This window comes from Salmo salar, chromosome 03, assembly GCF_965601325.2.
Source record: "Salmo salar chromosome 03, fSalSal1, whole genome shotgun sequence".
In the NCBI taxonomy this organism is placed as follows: domain Eukaryota; kingdom Metazoa; phylum Chordata; class Actinopteri; order Salmoniformes; family Salmonidae; genus Salmo; species Salmo salar.
Genome location: NC_138293.1, coordinates 6,377,501 through 6,398,295, shown reverse-complemented (window position 1 = coordinate 6,398,295; position 20,795 = coordinate 6,377,501). Strand labels below are relative to the sequence as shown.

Below are 20,795 nucleotides of genomic sequence, written 5' to 3'. Positions count from 1 at the left end.
CAAATTAAATAATTAAAATTAGAAAACATTGTTAAAATATTATATTGTCATTTAAAGAATTATAGATTTACATCTCTTGAACGCAATCAACTTGCCAGATTTAAAAATAACCTTACTGGGAAATCACACTTTGCAATAATCTGAGCACTGCGCCCAGAAATATACGCGTTGCGATACAGACTAGACGTCATGTTGGGGAGATCTAAAATCGAAAATACTATGTAAATAATCCATTACCTTTGATTCTCTTCATCAGATGTCACTTCCAGGTATCACAGGTCCATAACGAATGTAGTTTTGTTCAAAAAAGCTCATCATTTATGTCCAAAAATCTCCGTCTCGTTAGCACATGATGTAAGCCAGCCGGACTTCTCGTCATGAACGAGGGGAAAAAATATATTTCCGTTCGTTCAAACATGTCAAACGTTGTATAGCATAAATCATTAGGGCCTTTTTTAACCAGAACATGAATAATATTCAAGGTGGACGAATGCATACTCTTTCATAACGTATTGGAACGAGGGTACCCAACATGAAGTACCCTTTTCAATGGGATAGGTTTAAAGTCAATACAACACATCAGGTATCCACTTCCTGTCAGAAAATGTCTCAGGGTTTTGCCTGCCAAATGAGTTCTGTTATACTCACAGACACCATTCAAACAGTTTTGGAAACTTTAGAGTGTTTTCTATCCATATATAATAAGTATATGCATATTCTAGTTACTGGGTAGGATTAGTAACCAGATTAAATCGGGTACATTTTTTTTATCCAGACGTGCAAATGCTGCCCCCTAGACCCAACAGGTTAACAGCAGACTCGTACATTTCCTCAGTGCAAACAATATACTGAGCAAATGTTAAATTGGCTTTTTACCAAATTATCATACGACAGACCACGTATTCACCCTACACACCCTAATTGACAAACAAGCAAACCAAAACAAAGGCAAAGTCTTCTCATACTTTATTGATTTCATAAAAGCCTTCGACTCAATTTGGCATGATGGTCTGCTATACAAATTGATGGCAAGTGGTGTTGGGGGAAAAACATACCACATTATAAAATCCATGTAAACAAACAACAAGTGTGAGGTTCAAATTGGGAAAAAACACACACATTTCTTCCCAAAGGGCCGTGGGGTGAGGCAGGAATGCAGTTTAAGCCCCACCCTCTTCAACATATATATATATAACGAATTGGTACGAGCACTAGAAAAGTCTGCAGCACCCGGCCTCACCCTAATAGACTCTGAAGTCAAGTGTCTACTGTTTGCTGATGATCTGGTGCTTCTGTCACCAACCAAGGAGGGCCTACAGCAGCAACTAGATATTCTGCACAGATTCTGCCAGACCTGGGCCCTGACAGTAAATCTTAGTAAGACCAAAATAATGGTGTTCCAAAAAAGGTCCAGTCGCCAGGACCACAAATACAAATTCCATCTAGACACCTTTGCCCTAGAGCACACAAAAAACTATACATACCTAAACCTAAAGCTGTGAACGATCTGAGAGAAAAGGCAAGAAGGGCATTCTATGCCATCAAAAGGAACATAAAATTCAACATACCAATTAGAATCTGGATAAAAATAATTGAATCAGTTATAGAACCCATTGCCCTTTATGGTTGTGAGGTCTGGGGTCCACTCACCAACCAAGAAATCACAAAATGGAACAAACACCAAATTGAGACTCTGCATGCAGAATTCTGCAAAAATATCCTCCGTGTTTAATGTAGAACACCAAATAATGCATGCAGAGCAGAATTAGGCCGATACCCGCTAATTATCAAAATCCAGAAAAGAGCTGTTAAATTCTACAACCACCTAAAAGGAAGTGATTTCCAAACCTTCCATAACAAAGCCATCACCTACAGAGAGATGAACCTGGAGAAGAGTCCCCTAAGCAAGCTGGTCCTGGGGCTCTGTTCACAAACACAAACACACCCCACAGAGCCCCAGGACAGCAACACAATTAGACCCAACCAAAATCATGAGAAAACAAAAAGATAATTACTTGACACATTGAAAGAATTAACAAAAAAACAGAGCAAACTAGAATGCTAATTGGCCCTAAACAGAGAGTACACAGTGGCAGAATACCTGACCACTGTGAATGACCCAAACTTAAGGAAAGCTTTGACTATGTACAGACTCAGTGAGCATAGCCTTGCTATTGAGAAAGGCTGCTGTAGGCAGACATGGCTCTCAAGAGAAGACAGGCTAATTGCACACTGCCCACAAAATGAGGTGGAAACTGAGCTGCACTTCCTAACCTCCTGCCCAATGTATGACCATATTAGAGAGACATATTTCCCTCAGATTACACAGATACACAAAGAATTCGAAAACAAACCGATTTTGATAAACTCTCATATCTACTGGGTGAAATAACACAGTGTACCATCAGCGCAGCAATATTTGTGACCTGTTGCCACAATAAAAGGTCAACCAGTGAAGAACAAACACAATTGTAAAATACAACCCATATTTATGCTTATTTATTTTCCCTTTTGTACATGAACCATTTGTACATCGTTACAACACTGTATATATACATAATATGACATTTGTAATGTCTTTATTCTTTTGAAACTTCTGTATGTTTAATGTTTACTGTTAATTTTTATTGTTTATTTCACATTTGTATATTATCTACGTCACTTGCTTTGGTAATGTTAACATATGTTTCCCATGCCAATAAAGCCCCTTGGATTGAATTGAATTGAGAGGGAGACATAGATAGAGAGATTGACAGAGACAGACCTAGAGAGATAGACAGAGAGAGGGCTCAATGGCTAAATGATTTTAGACATCCTCCCAAAGTGTTTAAAATAAAAACAGGGCCAACTCCCTGACGCAGCATCACTGTCCAGCCCTGTCTCTGTTCTGTCCTGTCCGTGTCTTGTCTCTGCCCTGTTTCTTTGTCCTGTCCTTTCTCTGTCCTGCCTTATCCTATTTCTTTGTACTGTCCTGTTTCTCTGTACTGTCCTGTCTCTCTGTCCTGTCTCTGTCATGTCCTGTCCTGTCCACATGACCTGTTTCTCTGTCCTGCCCTGTCCTGTTCCTCTGTCCTGTCCTGTTCTGTCCTCCTATCCTGTACTATTATGTTTTGTGGACACTATTTCCTTGCTTTTAGGGCCCATAATGCATTTTTTTTTTAAATGGGCGTGGCTTCACAACGTTTTCAGATTTGAAGAAAATGGCGGAAAATGTGCAGCCGAAGTCCGACGAGAGCGGATACAAATTCATTGCTTTAACTAATTATGACAAATGTTAAGAAAATGTTGAGCAATGTAATAAAGTAATGACATTTCATATAAGTTACGTTACACATTATGTTGGCTGACAATTTGTTAGCTACCCTATCCTTACAAACCGCATAGCATATCATTCCAGCACTATGAAACCCAACGTTTATTGACTTGATTATTCACACACTGCCGGTGTCAGTAAACGTAGGAAGAAAAAAAACATAATGAAATTGTTGCCAGCAGCACAGTTACAGTCACCAACGCTCTGGATAACAGCCTAACCAGCTCTGCTAGGGTGAGTAAAATGGTCAGGATGAGGTGTTCTCTCATTTGTGTCTGGAAGTAGCTAGACAACGTTAGCCAGTTAGCTTGGGTGCTTGACTGCCGTTGAATGCTCGAATCAACCCTACTCCTCGGCCAGAGCAATAATCTGACAAAGCTCTGGAATTACGAACGCCCAGAGCGCACTCTGGTACTCCAAATTGAATTTTTGAACGCACCCGAAATCATAAAATGCTTAGCTTGATTAAAATGACGCCAGAGAAGAAGGCAGATGTTTTACGTGCCCCCAACTGATTATGTTTTTATTGCTTTGTTTATTTGCGCTTGTAACTTATTTCGTACAAAATGTTGCCGCTACCGTCGCTTATGACCAAAAATAACTTCTGGACATCAGGACTAACTCACCACGGACTGGCAGAATCCTTTTTAACGAGTCTGACGAGCCCGACGCGAACGATATACTGCTTTCTCGAGAACAGGCTCAGATCCCTGTGATTTGCGTGAAGAAGAGGCGGAGAAAAAGGCGCCGAAGGGCAGGCTGCCTTCTGAGAATTCGTAGTCGATCGAACAAACCCCCACCACTTCCATTCTGCTAGCAAACGTCTTTGAAGAATAAAATAGATGACCTACGTGGAAGATTAAACTACCAACGGGACATTCAAAACTGTAATATCTTATGCTTCACGGAGCCGTGGTTGGACGACGACACTATCAACATACAGCTGGTCAATACAAGACTAAGATCGAATCGTACTACACTGACGCTCGTCGGATGTGGCAGGACTTGCAAACCATTACAGACTACAAAGGGAAACACAGCCGAGAGCTGCCCAGTGACACGAGCCTACCAGACGAGCTAAACTACTTCTATGCTTGCGTCGAGAAAAATAACAGCATGTGATCACGCTCTCCGCAGTCGATGTGAGTAAGACCTTTAAACAGGTCACCATTCACAAGGCTGTAGGGCCATATAGATTACCAGGACGTGTACTGTGAGCATGCGCTGACCAACTGGTAAGTGTCTTCACTGACATTTTCAACCTCTCCCTGTCCAAGTCTGTAATACCAACATGTTTTAAGCAGACCACCAGAGTGCCTGTTCCCAAGAACACTAAGGTATCCTGCCTAAATGACTCACGTCTGTAGCCATGAAGTGCTTTGAAAGGCTGGTCATGGCTTACATGGCTTACATCAACACCATTATCGCAGAAACCCTAGACCCACTCCAATTTGCATACCGCCCCAACAGATCCACAGATGATGCAATCTCTATTGCACTCCACACTGCCCTTTCCCACCTGGACAAAAGGAAAACCTATGTGAGAATGCTATTCATTGACTACAGCTCAGCGTTCAACACCATAGTGCCCTCAAAGCTCATCAATAGCCTAAGGACCCTGGGACTAAACACCTCCCTCTGCAACTGGTTCCTGGACTTCCTGACGGGCCATCCCCAGGCGGTAAGGGTAGGTAACAACACATCCGCCACGCTGATCATCAACATAGGGGCCCCTCAGGGGATTCGTGCTCAGTCTCCTCCTGTACTCCCTGTTCACTCATGACTGCACAGCCAGGCATGACTCCAACACCATCATTAAGATTGCTGATGACAGATGGCCGTGTGGTGCCAGGACAACAACCTCTCCCTCAACGTGATCAAGACAAAGGAGATGATTGTGAACTACAGGAAAAAGAGGACCAAGCACCACCCCATTCTCATCGGCGGGGCTGTAGTGGAGCAGGTTGAAAGCTTCAAGTTACTTGGTATCCACATCACCAACACACTAACATGGCCCAAGCACACCAAGATAGTCGTGAAGAGGGCAAGACAAAACCTTTTCCCCCTCGGGAGACTGAAAAGATTTGGCATGGATCCCCAGATCCTCAAAAGGTTCTACAGCTGCACCACCGAGAGCATCCTGACTGGTTGCATCACTGCCTGGTATGGAAACTGCTCGGCCTACTTGTACATATTACCTCAACTAACCGGTGCCCCCGCACATTGACTCTGTACCGGTATCCCCCCTGTATTAGTCTCGCTATTGTTATTTTTTTTTCACTACAGTGTTGGTTAGGGGATTATAAGTAAACATTTCACTGTAAGGTCTACAACCTGTTCTATTCGGTGCATGTGACTAATAAACATTTAATTTCATTTTAGTAATTTGGTATGCTAACAAGCTAGCAAGAGGTTGCATAGCAACCACATCAATTTCCGGTATACAGGCGAAGAGCTAGTACACTCAACTGAAACAATGCCGTTTGTTAACATTTGCTAAAATTAACTAATAGTATATAGAATGCAGTATATACTCATTAATATGTAGTATACAGTATTTTAAGTATGGGTATTCGAACACAGCCAATGTAAGAGGGTCTGTTCAGAATATTGAACTATCTACAACTCTGGTGCTAGGGGATTAGGTTCCTGGTTCTGACCAGCATGGTGCCTTCTGATTGGCTAACAGAGTTCATCTGCGTGCTCTCCACATCGCTATAGTAACTGCGAGAGGCTTCTGAGGGTAAGGTCAAGGGTGCCAGTCTGACTGTGTGCCCGCTAGGGATGTCAGCAGATAAAACAGTCTCTCTCTCTCTCTCTCTCTCTCTCATCTTGCCATGCCACTAAATGTCTCTGTGCCATCTGGAGTTAGGGGAGGAAAAGAGGTTTCAGCACCCACTTTTTATTTTAGTATATATTCATATTTAGTGGTACTGCAGCAGAAGCCACACACCGTTCAAATTAAAAATCTCTATTACGTGTGTTTGGTTTGACTGAAAAGGTCAGCAGCATTATGACCTCACCAGGCACAGACTAAACAGACGTCAACAAGGGCAGGATGAGAATGTAGTCCATGACACACACACACACACACACACACACACACACACACACACACACACACACACACACACACACACACACACACACACACACACACACACCCCCCCCCCGGTGTACAGTTGAAGTCAGAAGTGTACATACACTTAGGTTGTAGTCATTAAAACTCGTTTTTCAACCACTCCACACATTTCTTGTTAACAAAAAATAGTTTTGGCAAGTTGGTTAGGACATCTACTTTGTGCGTGACACAAGTAATTTTTCCAACAATTGTTTACAGACAGATTATTTCACTTATAACTCACTGTATCACAATTCCAGTGGGTCAGAAGTTTACATACACTAAGTTGACTGTGCCTTTAAACAGCTTGGAAAATTCCAGAAAACGACAAGCTTCTGATAGGCTAATTGACATAATTTGAGTCAATTGGAGGTGTACCTGTGGATGTATTTCAAGGCCTACCTTCAAACTCAGTGCCTATTTGTTGACATCCTGGGAAAATCAAAAGAAAATCAGCCAAGAGCTGAAACAGCCAAAGTCTGTTTCATCCTTGGGAGCAATTTCCAAATGCCTGAAGGTACCACGTTCATCTGTACAAACAATAGTACGCAAGAATAAACACCATGGGACCATGCAGCCGTCATACCACTCAGGAAGGAGACGCGTTCTGTCTCCTAGAGTTGAACGTACTTTGGTGCGAAAAGTGCAAATCAAACCCAGAACAACAGAAAAGGACCTTGTGAAGATGCTGGAGGAAACAGGTACAAAAGTATCTATATCCAGAGTAAAACGAGTCCTATATCGACAAAACCTGAAAGGCCACTCAGCAAGGAAGAAGCCACTGCTCCAAAACCGCCATAAAAATTCCAGACTACGGTTTGCAACTGCACATGGGGACAAAGATCGTACTTTTTGGAGAAAAGTCCTCTGGTCTGATGAAACAAAAATATAACTTTTTGGCCATAATGACCATCATTATGTTTGGAGGAAAAAGGGGGAGGCCTGCAAGCCGAAGAACACCATCCCAACCGTGAAGCATGGGGGTGGCAGCATCATGTTGTGGGGGTGCATTGCTGCAGGAGGGACTGGTGCACTTCACAAAATAGATGGCATCATGAGGAAGCACAATTATTATATAATGAAGCAAGACTTCAGTCAGGAAGTTAAAGCTTGGTCGCAAATGGGTCTTCCAAATGGACAATGACCCCAAGCATACTTCCAAAGTTGTGGCAAAATGGCTTAAGGACAACAAAGTCAAGGTATTAGAGTGGCCATCACAAAGCCCTGACCTCAATCCTATATAACATTTGTGGGCAGAACTGAAAAAGCGTGTGCAAGCAAGGAGACCTACTAACCTGACTCAGTTACACCAGCTCTGTCAGGAGGAATGGGCCAAAATTCACCCAACTTATTGTGGGAAGCTTGTGGAAGGCTACCCGAAATACTAATTGACTGTATGTAAACTTCTGACCCACTGGGAATGTGATGAAAGAAATAAAAGCTGAAATAAATCATTCTCTCCACTATTATTCTGACATTTCACATTCTTAAAATAAGGTGGTGATCCTAACTGACCTAAGACAGGGAAATTTTACTAGGATTAAATGTCAGGAATTGTGAAAAACAGAGTTTAAATTTATTTTGCTAAGGTGTATGTAAACTTCCGACTTCAACTGTATTGGTGCGGTTGGCTTCCAGGTTAAGCGGGCATTGTGTCAAGAAGCAATGAGGCTTGGTTGGGTTGTGTTTCAGAGGACGCACGGCTCACGTCCGTACGGGAGTTTAAATGTATTTGGCTAAGGTGTATGTAAACTTCCAACTTCAACTGTACATAACAGTGTGTGTGTGTGTTTGTGTGTATGCATACATCATGTTGTGTAACACAGAACAATAGAGTTTGTGGGCTGAAACCTACCTTCTCATTCATCTCATCACTATCACAGTCAGCTGTGTGTGTGTGTGTGTGTGTGTGTGTGTGTGTTTATGCATGTACATCCGTATGTCTGTGCCGTGTGTGTGTGTGTGTGTGTGTGTGTGTGTGTGTGTGTGTGTGTGTTTGCCAGTACTCACCAGCGCGCAGTATGTCTCAGGTGGGTCTCCACAGGTGATATTGGGCGGGTCCAGGCTGACGGTCAGGTACTTGGTCATGACTGTAGCTTCTGGTTGACAGGCCATGTAGTCCCACGTTAACCCTTCCTCTGTGTAGATCTGACTCTTACACACGTCATAGTGGCCCCAGGCAGCTGGATATTGCTGCATGGCCACACACACACTCACACACACACACACCGCCTGCAGGGTCAACATCACAGGACAACGCATCGCGTCTCTCTCCTCGTCCTATTGTAACTAAGCGGCTGTTTTTTTTTGTTTTTGTCCGGAGACAATGTGAAGGGGCGGGGCCAATGTGTTGTATCTTCCTCCTCGTGAGCCAATGGGTGTGAGGTTGTTAGGTTGGTGTGTTTTTAATCATCGTTGTGGCTGTCAGTCAGTCAGTCAGTCAGTGCCCTGTGGGAGAGAAGGAGAGGAGGTTATTGGACAGTCAAGGATCAGGTTGAAGGCAGAGTTAAAGGACTGGTTTAGTAGCTCTGGCGTTTCAGAGAGTAGACCACACACACACACACACACACACACACACACACACACACACACACACACACACACACACACACACACACACACACACTCAATTGTCTTATTGGACAATTCTTACCCTTAGATAATGGCTTGGCTGAAATATACGATTTATATTTCTCTGCTTCGATGTAAAATCTAATCCTTATTTGAATACCATACCATAAAATTATTATTTTCTATACGTCAAGTAATTACATTTGAGAGAATTGCTTTTCCGGCTGGCTCCATCTTTTTCGTATAACTTAAAGTGTAGGAAGCATGAGTTTTAAAACCACACAGTGTGGTCAAAGACGTAATAACTTAATTGTAGTCACCATCTGGTTACATTTAACAACAAACATAGTTATGTTTTTGTGGTTTTATATAGTTAGTAACTTATTTTCAGATATCTTCGGAACTATGCAAAAATAGTCTGGGTAGCCATTTGTGGGATCCCTGCCTGGAGCCTTCCTCCGATCACCAGCTTGTTGACTGTTCCCCTCATCCCCCGTGCCCTCAGCCGCCTCTGGAATATTGCCTCTGGAATCTATCTACTTCATATTTCCCTTGATATATCGCTATTGGATTATCCTCACTGACTCTCCCTCAGCCCGGTTCTCCCACCTCTCAGCCGGATTTAGAACTCAACATTATTATTTTTTTATATTTTTTATAATTTAATAGAAATGAAAACAAGACCACTTTCTCTTGGTCACAGACGGATGACATCCCTTCGTGCTTAAAATTGTAACTGGTCTACACACATTTGAATGATGTCTCTGCGCCGCTCAGTGCACACGTCTAAGAGAAAATTCACTGTCGTCCGTTATATGAAATAGTGCCAATATTGTACTGTCACTAAGTAAAGATCCCATTTTGCATTGTTTATGATTTGATTGTTTCTATTTTTAGAAAGCATTTCAGTCATTCCAAATGCTATTGTTCCACTTCTGTTGAATAGGGAAAAATATATTATTTTTCATATTTTCACAATATCTGTACTATATACTTGCGCTTGTGAACCTCAAAAGTTCCAGACCTTTCCAAAACGATGTAACATTACCAGTTATTTTTTATTCTCATGAAAAATAATTACGTTTGAGTATGTCTATTTAGGCGAGAAATGTACATTTTGCCCCATCATTCAACTGGAGGACACCCTTACCACCTCGGGGCAAGCGAGCTGATGTTAGACAGGTACATTTCCCAACCTGGTATTAGGGCTGGAAAAAGCCAGTGTGTCAGTTTATACACGATGAAATTGCAAACCCCCGTGCATTTGACACAGCCAAAAATAGAAACCACTGTCTCACTGTCTAACTATTGATATCCTTTAGAACAATGGAGGGAGAGGAAAGTGGTTTTTTGGAGGGATTGGGAGAGGAAAATGGTTTGTTGGAGGAATTGGGAGAGGAAAGTGGTTTGTTGGAGGGATTGCATTGCAGGACACTGTGAGCTATCTATCACAAAAGATCAGTAAGATGCAACAACTGTTCCTGTAATGGTACCTAACAGCTTTCAGTGTGTGTGTGTGTGTGTGTGTGTTGTCAGGTAGGTAATGCCTATCAGTTGGTGTGTGAAACAGAATAGATGATAACTGCTGCACACCAAGCTCAGACTGAGTAAATAGTGTAGTTGAACAACATGTTTCTAACTTTTGCATTTCAACTGAAGGTGTTCTGATTTTACAAACCACACTGATTTTCCAAGCCTTTCGTTTGTGAATGTTCCGTTACTAACGTAGTGATTAATAATAATGAAATATCACATTTACATAAGTATTCAGAGATTTTACTTAGTACTTGGTTGAAGCAACATTGGCAGCGATTACAGCCTTGAGTCTTCTTGGGTATGACGCGACAAGCTTGGCACACATCTATTTGGGGAGTTTCTCGCATTCATCTCTGCAGATCCTCTCAAGCTCTGTCAGGTTGGATATGAAGCGTTGCTGCACAGCTATTTTCAGGTCTCTCCAGAGATGTTCGTGTTCAAGTCCGGGCTTTGGCTGGGCCACTCAAGGACATTCAGAGACTTGTCCCGAAGCCACTCCTGCGATGTCTTGGCTGTGTGCTTAGGGTCGTTGTCCTGTTAGAAGGTGAACCTTCACCCCAGTCTGAGGTCCTGAGCGCTCTGGAGCAAGTTTTCATCAAGGATCTCTCTGTGCTTTGCTCCGTTCATCTTTGCCTCGATCCTGACTAGTCTCCCAGTCCCTGCCTCTGAAAAATATTCCCACAGCATGATGCTGCCACTACCATGCTTCACCGTAGGGATGGTGCCAGGTTTCCTCCAGGCGTGTTGCTTGGCATTCAGGCCAAAAAGTTCAATCTTGGTTTCATCAGACCAGAGAATCTTGTTTATCATGGTCTTTGAGTCTTTAGGTGGCAAACTCCATGCAGGCTGTAATGTGCCTTTTACTGAGGAGCGGCTTCCGTTTGGCCACTCTACCATAAAGACCTGATTGGTGGAGTGCTGCAGAGATGGTTGTCAGTTCTGGAATGTTCTCCCATCTCCACAGAGGAATTTTGGAGCTCTGTCAGAGTGACCATCGGGTTCTTGGTCACCTCCCTGATCAAGGCCCTTCTCCCCCAAATGCTTAGTTTGGCCGGGCGGCCATCTCTAGGAAGAGTCTAAATACTTAAATAAAGTATTTCTGTTTTTTATCTTTAATACATTTGCAAAAATGTAAAAAAAAACTGTTTTTGCTTCGTCATTATGGGCTATTGTGTGCAGACTGATGAGGGAAAAAGTATTTAATACATTTTAGAATAAGACTGTAACGTAACAAAATGTGGAAAATATCAAGGGGTCTGAATACTTTCTGAATGCACAGTATAGCGTACCTCTCGCTCTCTCATCACTGAAGTGGAGTTGTGGAGCTGTGGGGTTGTGGAGTTGCCTTGGTGCTTATCTGGTTTGCAGTAGGACAAGAGAAAAAAAGGAAACACTAGGCAATAGTGGATGGGGCTGACCACATAAATGTTGGGTGTCATTCATAGAGAGAGAGAGAGAGAGAGAGAGAGAGAGAGGCGAGAGAGAGAGAGAGCGAGAGAGAGAGAGAGCGAGAGCGAGAGAGAGAGAGAGCGAGAGCGAGAGAGCGAGAGAGAGAGAGAGAGAAGAGAGAGAGGGGGAGACAGCTGGTAATAAAGTAGAAGACTGTGGCTGGTTACTCTGCCATGATGATGAATAGCTGACACCCTGACCAAACTGACAGTTGACAGTTGAAAGGTCTAGTATGTACTAATAGCTTTATGATGTTAAAGGTCTAGTATGTAGTAATAGTTTTATGATGTTGACAGTTGAAAGGTCTAGTATGTAGTAATAGTTTTATGATGTTGACAGTTGAAAGGTATTCTGAAGATATTTTGCTGTGAAATAAATGTTGTTGCTCTCGATGTAAAACCACACCTGTCTTTTAGTACTAACTTACTCACAGTGTGCGTTTCCATCTGCCTAAATAAGATGACACTAACGCTTAGGCTTTAGCTCAGTGGGCTAACACAGTCGAGGAACACAGGAGACCAGGGTTTGAACTCACTCGGTCACACACCATGTTACCCAATGACTCACAATGCACTGGGGATAACTACATTTTCTGGGTTCAAAGGTTACAAGAAGAGAAATGCTATGGCTGCAACAGCGCATTCTATATTAAAAGTCATACATATTTCACTAGGTTTCTCTCTGTGTGTTTAGAGTACAGAGAGAGAAAGAGAGAGAGAGAGAGCGAGAGAGAGGAAGTGGGAGAGCGAGAGAGAGCGAGCGAAAGAGAGCGAGAGAGAGAGAGAAAGAGAGTGAGAGAGAGAGGAAGTGGGAGAGGGAGAGCGAGCGAAAGAGAGCGAGAGAGAGAGAGAGAATGAGAGAGCGAGAGAGAGGAAGTGGGAGAGGGAGAGAGGAAGTGGGAGAGGGAGAGCGAGAGAGTGATCAAGAGTGAGAGCGAGAATGAAAGAGACAGAGAGCAAGAACGTGAGAGAGAGACTATACAGCAAGATGTTTATCTCTCTCTTCCCTTCTTTCTCCTGTTGTTTTTCAATCCTGTGAAACACCCCCTTGTGTCCGCTAGCATCCCATCCATTAGGCCAGTCAGGTGGAGTAAACACGGTAGGCAGCAGTGCCCTGTGGCTTGTTCTGGTTACTCAGTAGACTTTAAAACACTGTGGATATACTCTGTTTATTTTATAATCCAACCCTACATACAGAAAAGAATTCACATCCCTTGACGTATTCCACATTTTGTTCTGGTTACAGCCTGAATTCAAAATGGATTAAATGGATTGTTTTTCTCAACCAGCTACACACAATGACATCACAATACCCCATAATGACATCACAATACCCCATGATGACAAAGTGAAAACATGTTCTTAGACATTTCTGCAAATGTATTGCACCTGGCTACTCCTACATACCCCTACCCCGGCCAACAGCTCTGCACCCTCCGCAGCAACTTGCCCAAGCCCCACCCCGCTTCTCCTTCACCCAAATCCAGATAGCTGATGTTCTGAAAGAGCTGCAAAATCTGGACCCTCTCTTTCTTCTAAAATGATCCGCCGAAATTGTTGCAACCCCTATTACTAGCCTGTTCAACCTCTCTTTTGTATCGTCTGAGATCCCTAAAGATTGGAAAGCTGCCGCGGTCATCCCCCTCTTCAAAGGGGGAGACACTCTAGACACAAACTGTTATAGACCTATATCCATCCTGCCCTGCCTTTCTAAAGTCTTCGAAAGCCAAGTTAACAAACAGATCACCGACCACTTCGCATCCCACCGTACCTTCTTCACCATGCAATCTGGATTCCGAGCTGGTCACGGGTGAACCTCAGCCACGCTCAAGGTCCTAAACAATATCATAACCGCCATCGATAAAAGGCAGTACTGTGCAGCCGTCTTCATCGATCTGGCCAAGGCTTTCGACTCTGTCAATCACCGCATTCTTATCGGCAGACTCAACAGCCTTGATTTCTCAAATGACTGCCACGCCTGGTTCACCAACTACTTCTCAGAGTTCAGTGTGTCAAATCGGAGGGCCTGTTGTCTGGACCTTTGGCAGTCTCTATGGGGGTGACACAGGGTTCAATTCTCGGGCCGACTCTTTTCTCTGTATATACCAATGATGTTGCTCTTGCTGCTGGTGATTCTCTGATCCATCTCTACGCAGACGACACCATTCTGTATACGTCTGGACACTGTGTTAACAAACCTCCAAACGCGTTTCAATGCCATACAACACTCTTCCGTGGCCTCTAACTGCTCTTAAATGCTAGTAAAACTAAATGCATGCTCTTCAACCTATTGCTGCCCGCACCCGCCCGACTAGCGCCTTCCCAGTCCAGAGCTTCTGGCGACGGTTCCCAGTCCAGATCTTCCGGCGACAGTTCCCAGTCCAGAGCTTCCAGCGACGGTCCCCAATCCAGAGCTTCTGGCGACAGTTCCCAGTCCAGAGCTTCCGGCGACGTTTCACAGTCCGGAACCTCCAACGACGGTCCACAGTCCAGAACCTCCTGAGACTGTCTACAGTCCGGAACCTCTTGAGACGGTCCACAGCCCGGAACCTCCAACGACGGTCTACAGTCCAGAACCTCCAACGACGGTCCACAGTCCAGAACCTCCTGAGACGGTCTAGTCTGGAACCTCCTGAGACGGTCCACAGCCCGGAACCTCCTGAGACGGTCCACAGCCCGGAACCTCCTGAGACGGTCCACAGCCCGGAACCTCCTGAGACGGTCCACAACACGGAACCTCCGGCGATGGTCCACAGTCCGGAACCTCCAGCGACGGTCAACGGTCCGGAACCTTCAGCGAGGGTCAATGGTCCGGAGCATCCAAACACGGCATCCAGTCCAGTTCCATGGCAGGAGCCCTCCTCGGCGTTGATGCCCAGTCCAGACATGGCGTCCAGTCCCGCTCCATGGCAGGAGCCTTCCTCGGCATCGAGATCCAGTCCAGGCACAGTGTTCAGCCTGGGTCCATGGCTGGATCTGCGGGATGAGTGGTTTCTTCGGCCCGCACCAGAGCCACCACCAAAGATGGTGGATCCGTGAGCTGAGCGGGTTCTTTGTCACGCACTAGAGCCGCCACCGACACTAATCACCACCCCACCCCCCTATTTGGTTTCAGGTTTTGCGGCCGGAGTCCGCACCTTGGGGGGGGGGTGGGGGTACTGTCTCACCCTTACCATAGAGAGCCATTGTTTCTCAATGGTGAAGTAGAGCAGGGCGTGACTGGGGGGTATTCTAGTTCATTATTTCTATGTGGGGTTCTAGGTTATTATTTCAATGTTGGTGATTTGTATGATTCCCAATAAGACGTAATCGTTGTCTCTAATTGGGGATCATATTTATGTAGCTGTTTTTCCCACCTGTGTTTGTGGGATATTATTTTGTATTTTGTGCATGTGCACCACTTAGTCACGTTTCGTTTATTCTTTATTGTTTTGTGCGGTTCACTTAAATAAAATATGTGGAACCCAGATCACGCTGCACGTTGGTTCGAGTATGCTTCCAGTTCGTATGACGAGTGTGACATTTATCGAACAAAATGACCATTTGTTGTGTAGCTGGGACCCTTGGGATTGCAAACAGAGGAAGATCTTCAAAGGTAAGTGATTTATTTTATCGCTATTTCTGATTTTTGTGACGCCTCTGCTTGTTTGGACAATGTTTTTAATGCTGGTGTATGCGGGGCGCTGTCCTCAGATAATCGCAGGCTATGCTTTCGCCGTAAAGCCTTTTTGAAATCTGACAAAGCAGCTGGATTAACCTCTATGAGACCCCTTCCCATTCTCATCCCGTTAAGAGCTTTACACAACTGGATTGTACAATATTTACACATCGTTATTTTTAAGAACTTGTCACAGATTTTCAAGCCGATTTAAATCAAAACTGTAACTAGATCACTCAGGAACATTCAATGTCATCTTGGTAAGCAAACTATTTGGCCTTGTGTTTTAGGTTATTGTCCTGCTGAAAGGTGAATTCATCTCCTAGTGTCTGGTGGAAAGCAGACTGAAACAGGTTTTCCACTAGGATTTTGCCTGTCCTTAACTCTACTCTTTTTATTTTATACTAAAAAACGACCCAGTCCTTGACGATGACAAGCATACCCATAACATGATGCAGCCACCACTATGCTTGAACATATGAAGAGTGGTACTCAATCCCTACTGAGTTCAATAAACTTTTTTTATATTGTTGAATTTTGTTCTAATGTCTGGATTCTGTTATACTGGATGCACTCTCTGCAACGTAGATTTAATAGAGACTCCTCTCAGCACAACAGAAGTCTCTCTCCGGTAGGAAGGGAGCTGATTTTATAGAGACTCCTCTCAGCCCAACAGAAGTCTCTCTCCGGTAGGAAGGGAGCTGATTTTAAAGAGACTCCTCTCAGCCCAACAGAAGATAATCTCCTTTTCTTTCACATGCACCTTCAACCATAACAAGCCTATAGGCAGCCCACGCATATTGATAAATATTCTGAGATGCTAGTCTTTAAGTGCTCAAATGCGTATAGATTCTTGGATCAATTACTCCACGAAACATTCAAGTGAACTTACTGCATGTTTTAATTCAGCCTGAGGTGGGATGGGGTGGGTGGGGGGGGGGGGGGGGACTGTCATAAAGCCCTTTTGTGGGGGAAAACGAATTCTGATTGGCTGGGCCTGGCTGCCAAGTGGGTGGGCATATGCATTCCAAGGCCCAATCATTAGAGTCTAATGCGTTTATTTCCATTGACTGATTGCCTTAAACTAAATGTAACTCAGTAAATTCTTTGAAATTGTTGCAATGTTGCGTTTATATTTTAGTTCCAGTATATTCATTCAGCCAAGTTCCAGCACCTAACTCAGGTTACTAGGCAAACTGAGCTGGCAAATGCGTGTTGTCTGGCTGATGAATGCCATCATAAGACTGTAAAATGACCCCCAGCTTTACTTGGCCAACACCCAAACCTCTGCTATGAGCCAGAGCCAGTCAGAGTGTGATCTATTGGCAGGGAACACAGAAGTGGCCCCACTGCCTGTCCCCCCTCTCTCTCTCTCTCTCTCTGCTGCTGTTTCTCTCTCCTTCACTCTCTCTCTATTTCTCTGCCTCTCTCTCTCTCTATTTCTCTCTGCCTCTCCCTTTATTTGTCTCTGCCTCCTTCTTTCTCTATTTCTATCTGCCTCCTCTCTATTTCTCTCTGCCTCCTCTCTATTTCTCTGCCTCTCCCTCTTTCCCTCTCTCCTTCCCTCTCTCTCCATTTCTCTGCCTCCCTCTTTTTATTTCTCTCTGCCTCCCTATCTCTCAATTTCTCTCTCTTTTTCTGCCTACCTCTCTCTTTCTATATATATCTCTGCCTCCCCCTCTCTCTGTCTCTCTCTCTCTCTACTTCTCTGCCTCTCTCTCTACTTATCTGCCTCCCTCTCTCTCTCTCTCTCTCTCTCTCTCTCTCTCTCTCTCTATTTCTCTCTGACTCCCTCTCTCTTTCTCTGCCTCGCTCTCCCTCTCTCTCTTTCTCCCTCTCTCTCTCTTTCTCTGCCTCCCTCTCTCTCTTTCTCTGCCTCCCTCTTGCTCTCCCCCTATTTCTCATCCTCTTTCTATTTCTCTGCCTCCCTCTCTCTCTCTCTTTCTCTGACTCCCTCTCTCTCTCTTTCTCTCTCTCTTTCTCTGCCTCCCTCTCTCTCTTTTTCTCTGCCTCCCTCTCTCTCACTCTTTCTCTGCCTCTCTCTCTTTCTCTGTCTCCCTCTCTCTCTTTTTCTCTGCCTCCCTCTCTCTCTTTTTCTCTGCCTCTCTCTCTCTCACTCTTTCTCTGCCTCTCTCTCTTTCTCTGTCTCCCTCTCTCTCTTTCTCTGCCTCCCCCCTCTCTCTCTCTCTGCCTCTCTCTCGCTCTCTTTCTCTGCCTCCCTCTCTCTTTCTCTGCCTCTCTCTCTTTCTCTGCCTCTCTCTCTCTTTCTCTGCCTCTCTCTCTTTCGCTACCTCTCTCTTTCTCTGCCTCTCTCTCTTTCTCTGCCTCTCTCTCTCTATTTCTACCTCTCTCGCTCGCTCTTTCTCCTCCTCTCTCTCTTTCTCTGCCTCTCTTTATTTCTCTCAGCCTCCTTCTTTCTCTATTTCTATCTGCCTCCTCTCTATTTCTCTCCCTCTCCCTCTCTCTCCTTCCCTATTTATTTCTCTGCCTCCCTCTCTTTATTTCTATCTGCCTACTCTCTCTATTTTTCTGCCTCTCTCTCTCTCTCTATTTCTCTATTTCTCTCTGCCTCCCTCTCTCTCTATTTCTCTCTGCCTCCCCCTCTGTCTCCCTCTCTCTCTCTCTACTTCTCTGCCCCTCTCTCTACTTCTCTGCCTCCCCCTCTCTCCATTTCTCTCTGCCTCCCTCTCTCTCTCTTTCTCTCTTTCTCTGCCTCTATCTCTTTCTCTATTTCTCTGCCTCTCTCTGTCTCTATTTCTCTGCCTCTCTCCCTCCATTTCTCTCTGCTTCCCTCTTGCTCTCCCCCTATTTCTCTGCCTCCCTCTCTCTTTTTCTCTGCCTCCCTCTCTCTCTTTCTCTGCCTCCCTCTCTTTCTCTGTCTCCCTCTCTCTCTAGTTCTCTGCCTCTCCCTCTTTCTCTGCCTCCCTCTCTCTCTTTCTCTGCCTCCCTCTTGCTCTCCCCCTATTTCTCTGCCTCCCTCTATTTCTCTTTCTCCCTCTCTCTCTCTCTTTCTCTGCCTCCCTCTCTCTCTCTCTTTCTCTGCCTCCCTCTCTCTCTCTTTCTCTGCCTCTCTCTCTCTCTTTCTCTGCCTCCCCCTCTCTCTCTCTGCCTCCCCCTCTCTCTCTGCCTCCAACTCTCTCTCTTTCTCTGCCTCCCTCTCTGCCTCCCTTTCTCTCTCTCTCTCTCTCTCTCTCTTTCTCTACCTCTCTCTCTCTCTTTCTCTTTCTCTGCCTCTCTCTCTTTCTCTGCCTCTCTCTCTTTCTCTGCCTCTCTCTCTTTCTCTGCCTCTCTCTCTCTCTTTATCTGCCTCTCTCTCTTTCTCTGCCTCTCTCTGTCTTTCTCTGCCTCTCTCTCTCTCTCTCTCTCTCTCTCTTTCTCTGCCTATCTATTTCTCTGCCTCTCTCTCTCTCGTTCTCTGCCTCTCTTTCTCTCTCTTTCTCTGCCTCTCTCTCTTTCTCTGCCTCCCCCCCTCTCTCTCTCCTTGCCTCCCTCTCACTCTCTTTCTCTGCCTCCCTCTCTGCCTCCCTCTCTCTTTCTCTGCCTCTCTCTCTTTCTCTACCTCTCTCTTTGTCTGTCTCTCTCTCTCTCTATTTCTACCTCTCTCTCTTTCTTTCTCCTCCTCTCTCTCTTTCTCTGCCTCCTCTCTATTTCTCTGCCTCTCCCTCTCTCCTTCCCTCTTTATTTCTCTGCCTCCCTCTCTTTATTTCTATCTGCCTCCTCTCTCTATTTCTCTGCCTCTCTCTATTTCTCTATTTCTCTCTGCCTCACTCTCTCTATTTCTCTCTGCCTCCCCCTCTCTCTGTCTCCCTCTCTCTCTCTACTTCTCTGCCTCTCTCTCTCTACTTATCTGCCTCCTTTCTCTATTTCTCTGCTTCTCTCTCCTCTCTCTCTCTACTTCTCTGCCTCCCTCTCTCTCTATTTCTCTCTGCCTCCCCCTCTCTCTACTTCTCTGCCTCTCTCTCTCTACTTATCTGCCTCCTTTCTCTATTTCTCTGCTTCTCTCTCCTTCTCTCTCTCTCTCTCTATTTCTCTGCCTCCCCCTCTCTCTATTTCTCTCTGCCTCCCCCTCTCTCTATTTCTCTCTGCCTCCCTCTCTCTCTCTTTCTCTATTTCTCTGCCTCTCTCTCGTTCTCTATTTCTCTGCCTCTCTTTCTCTATTTCTCTCTGCTTCCCTCTTGCTCTCCCCCTATTTCTCTGCCTCCCTCTCTCTCTTTCTCTGCCTCCCTCTTTCTCTATTTCTCTATTTCTCTGCCTCTATCTCTTTCTCTATTTCTCTGCCTCTCTCTCTTTCTCTATTTCTCGGCCTCTCTCCCTCTCCATTTCTCTCTGCCTCTCTCCCTCTTGCTCTCCCCCTATTTCTCTGCCTCCCTCTCTCTATTTCTCTGCCTCCCTCTCTCTCTTTCTCTGCCTCCCTCTCTTTCTCTGTCTCCCTCTCTCTCTCTACTTCTCTGCCTCTCTCTCTCTCTCTCTCTATTTCTCTGCCTCTCCCTCTTTCTCTGCCTCCCTCTCTCTCTTTCTCTGCCTCCCTCTTGCTCTCCCCCTATTTCTCTGCCTCCCTCTATTTCTCTGCCTCCGTCTCTCTCTCTATTTCTCTGCCTCTCTCTCTCTCTTTCTCTGCCTCCCACTCTCTCTCTCTGCCTCCCCCTCTCTCTCTGCCTCCAACTCTCTCTCTCTTTCTCTGCCTCCCTCTCTGCCTCCCTTTCTCTCTCTCTCTCTCTCTCTTTCTCTACCTCTCTCTCTCTTTCTCTGCCTCTCTCTTTCTCTGCCTCTCTCTCTCTTTATCTGCCTCTCTCTCTTTCTCTGCCTCTCTTTCTCTGCCTCTCTCTCTCTTTCTCTGCCTCTCTCTCTCGTTCTCTGCCTCTCTCTCTCTCTTTCTCTGCCCCTCTCTCTCTCTCTGCCTCCCTCTCGCTCTCTTTCTCTGCCTCCCTCTCTCTTTCTCTGCCTCTCTCTCTCTTTCTCTGCCTCTCTCTCTCTTTCTCTACCTCTCTCTTTGTCTGTCTCTCTCTCTCTATTTCTATCTGCCTCCTCTCTCTATTTCTCTATTTCTCTCTGCCTCCCTCTCTCTCTATTTCTCTCTGCCTCCCCCTCTCTCTGTCTCACTCTCTCTCTCTCCTTCTCTCTCTGCCTCTCTCTCTCTCTTTATCTGCC

At 45.0% G+C, this 20,795-nt stretch overlaps 1 protein-coding gene across 1 annotated transcript in view; it reads right to left on the bottom strand.

The window, feature by feature from the left end:
* LOC106596915 (netrin-G1) overlaps positions 1-20,795 on the bottom strand; it is a 221,065-nt gene that overhangs the window by 185,293 nt on the left and 14,977 nt on the right. Inside the window, exon 2 of the mRNA XM_045714452.2 lies at positions 8,445-8,882. Coding sequence (XP_045570408.2) covers positions 8,445-8,696 — 252 coding nt within the window. The 5' untranslated portion in view covers positions 8,697-8,882. The remainder of the gene's footprint in view (positions 1-8,444; positions 8,883-20,795) is intronic.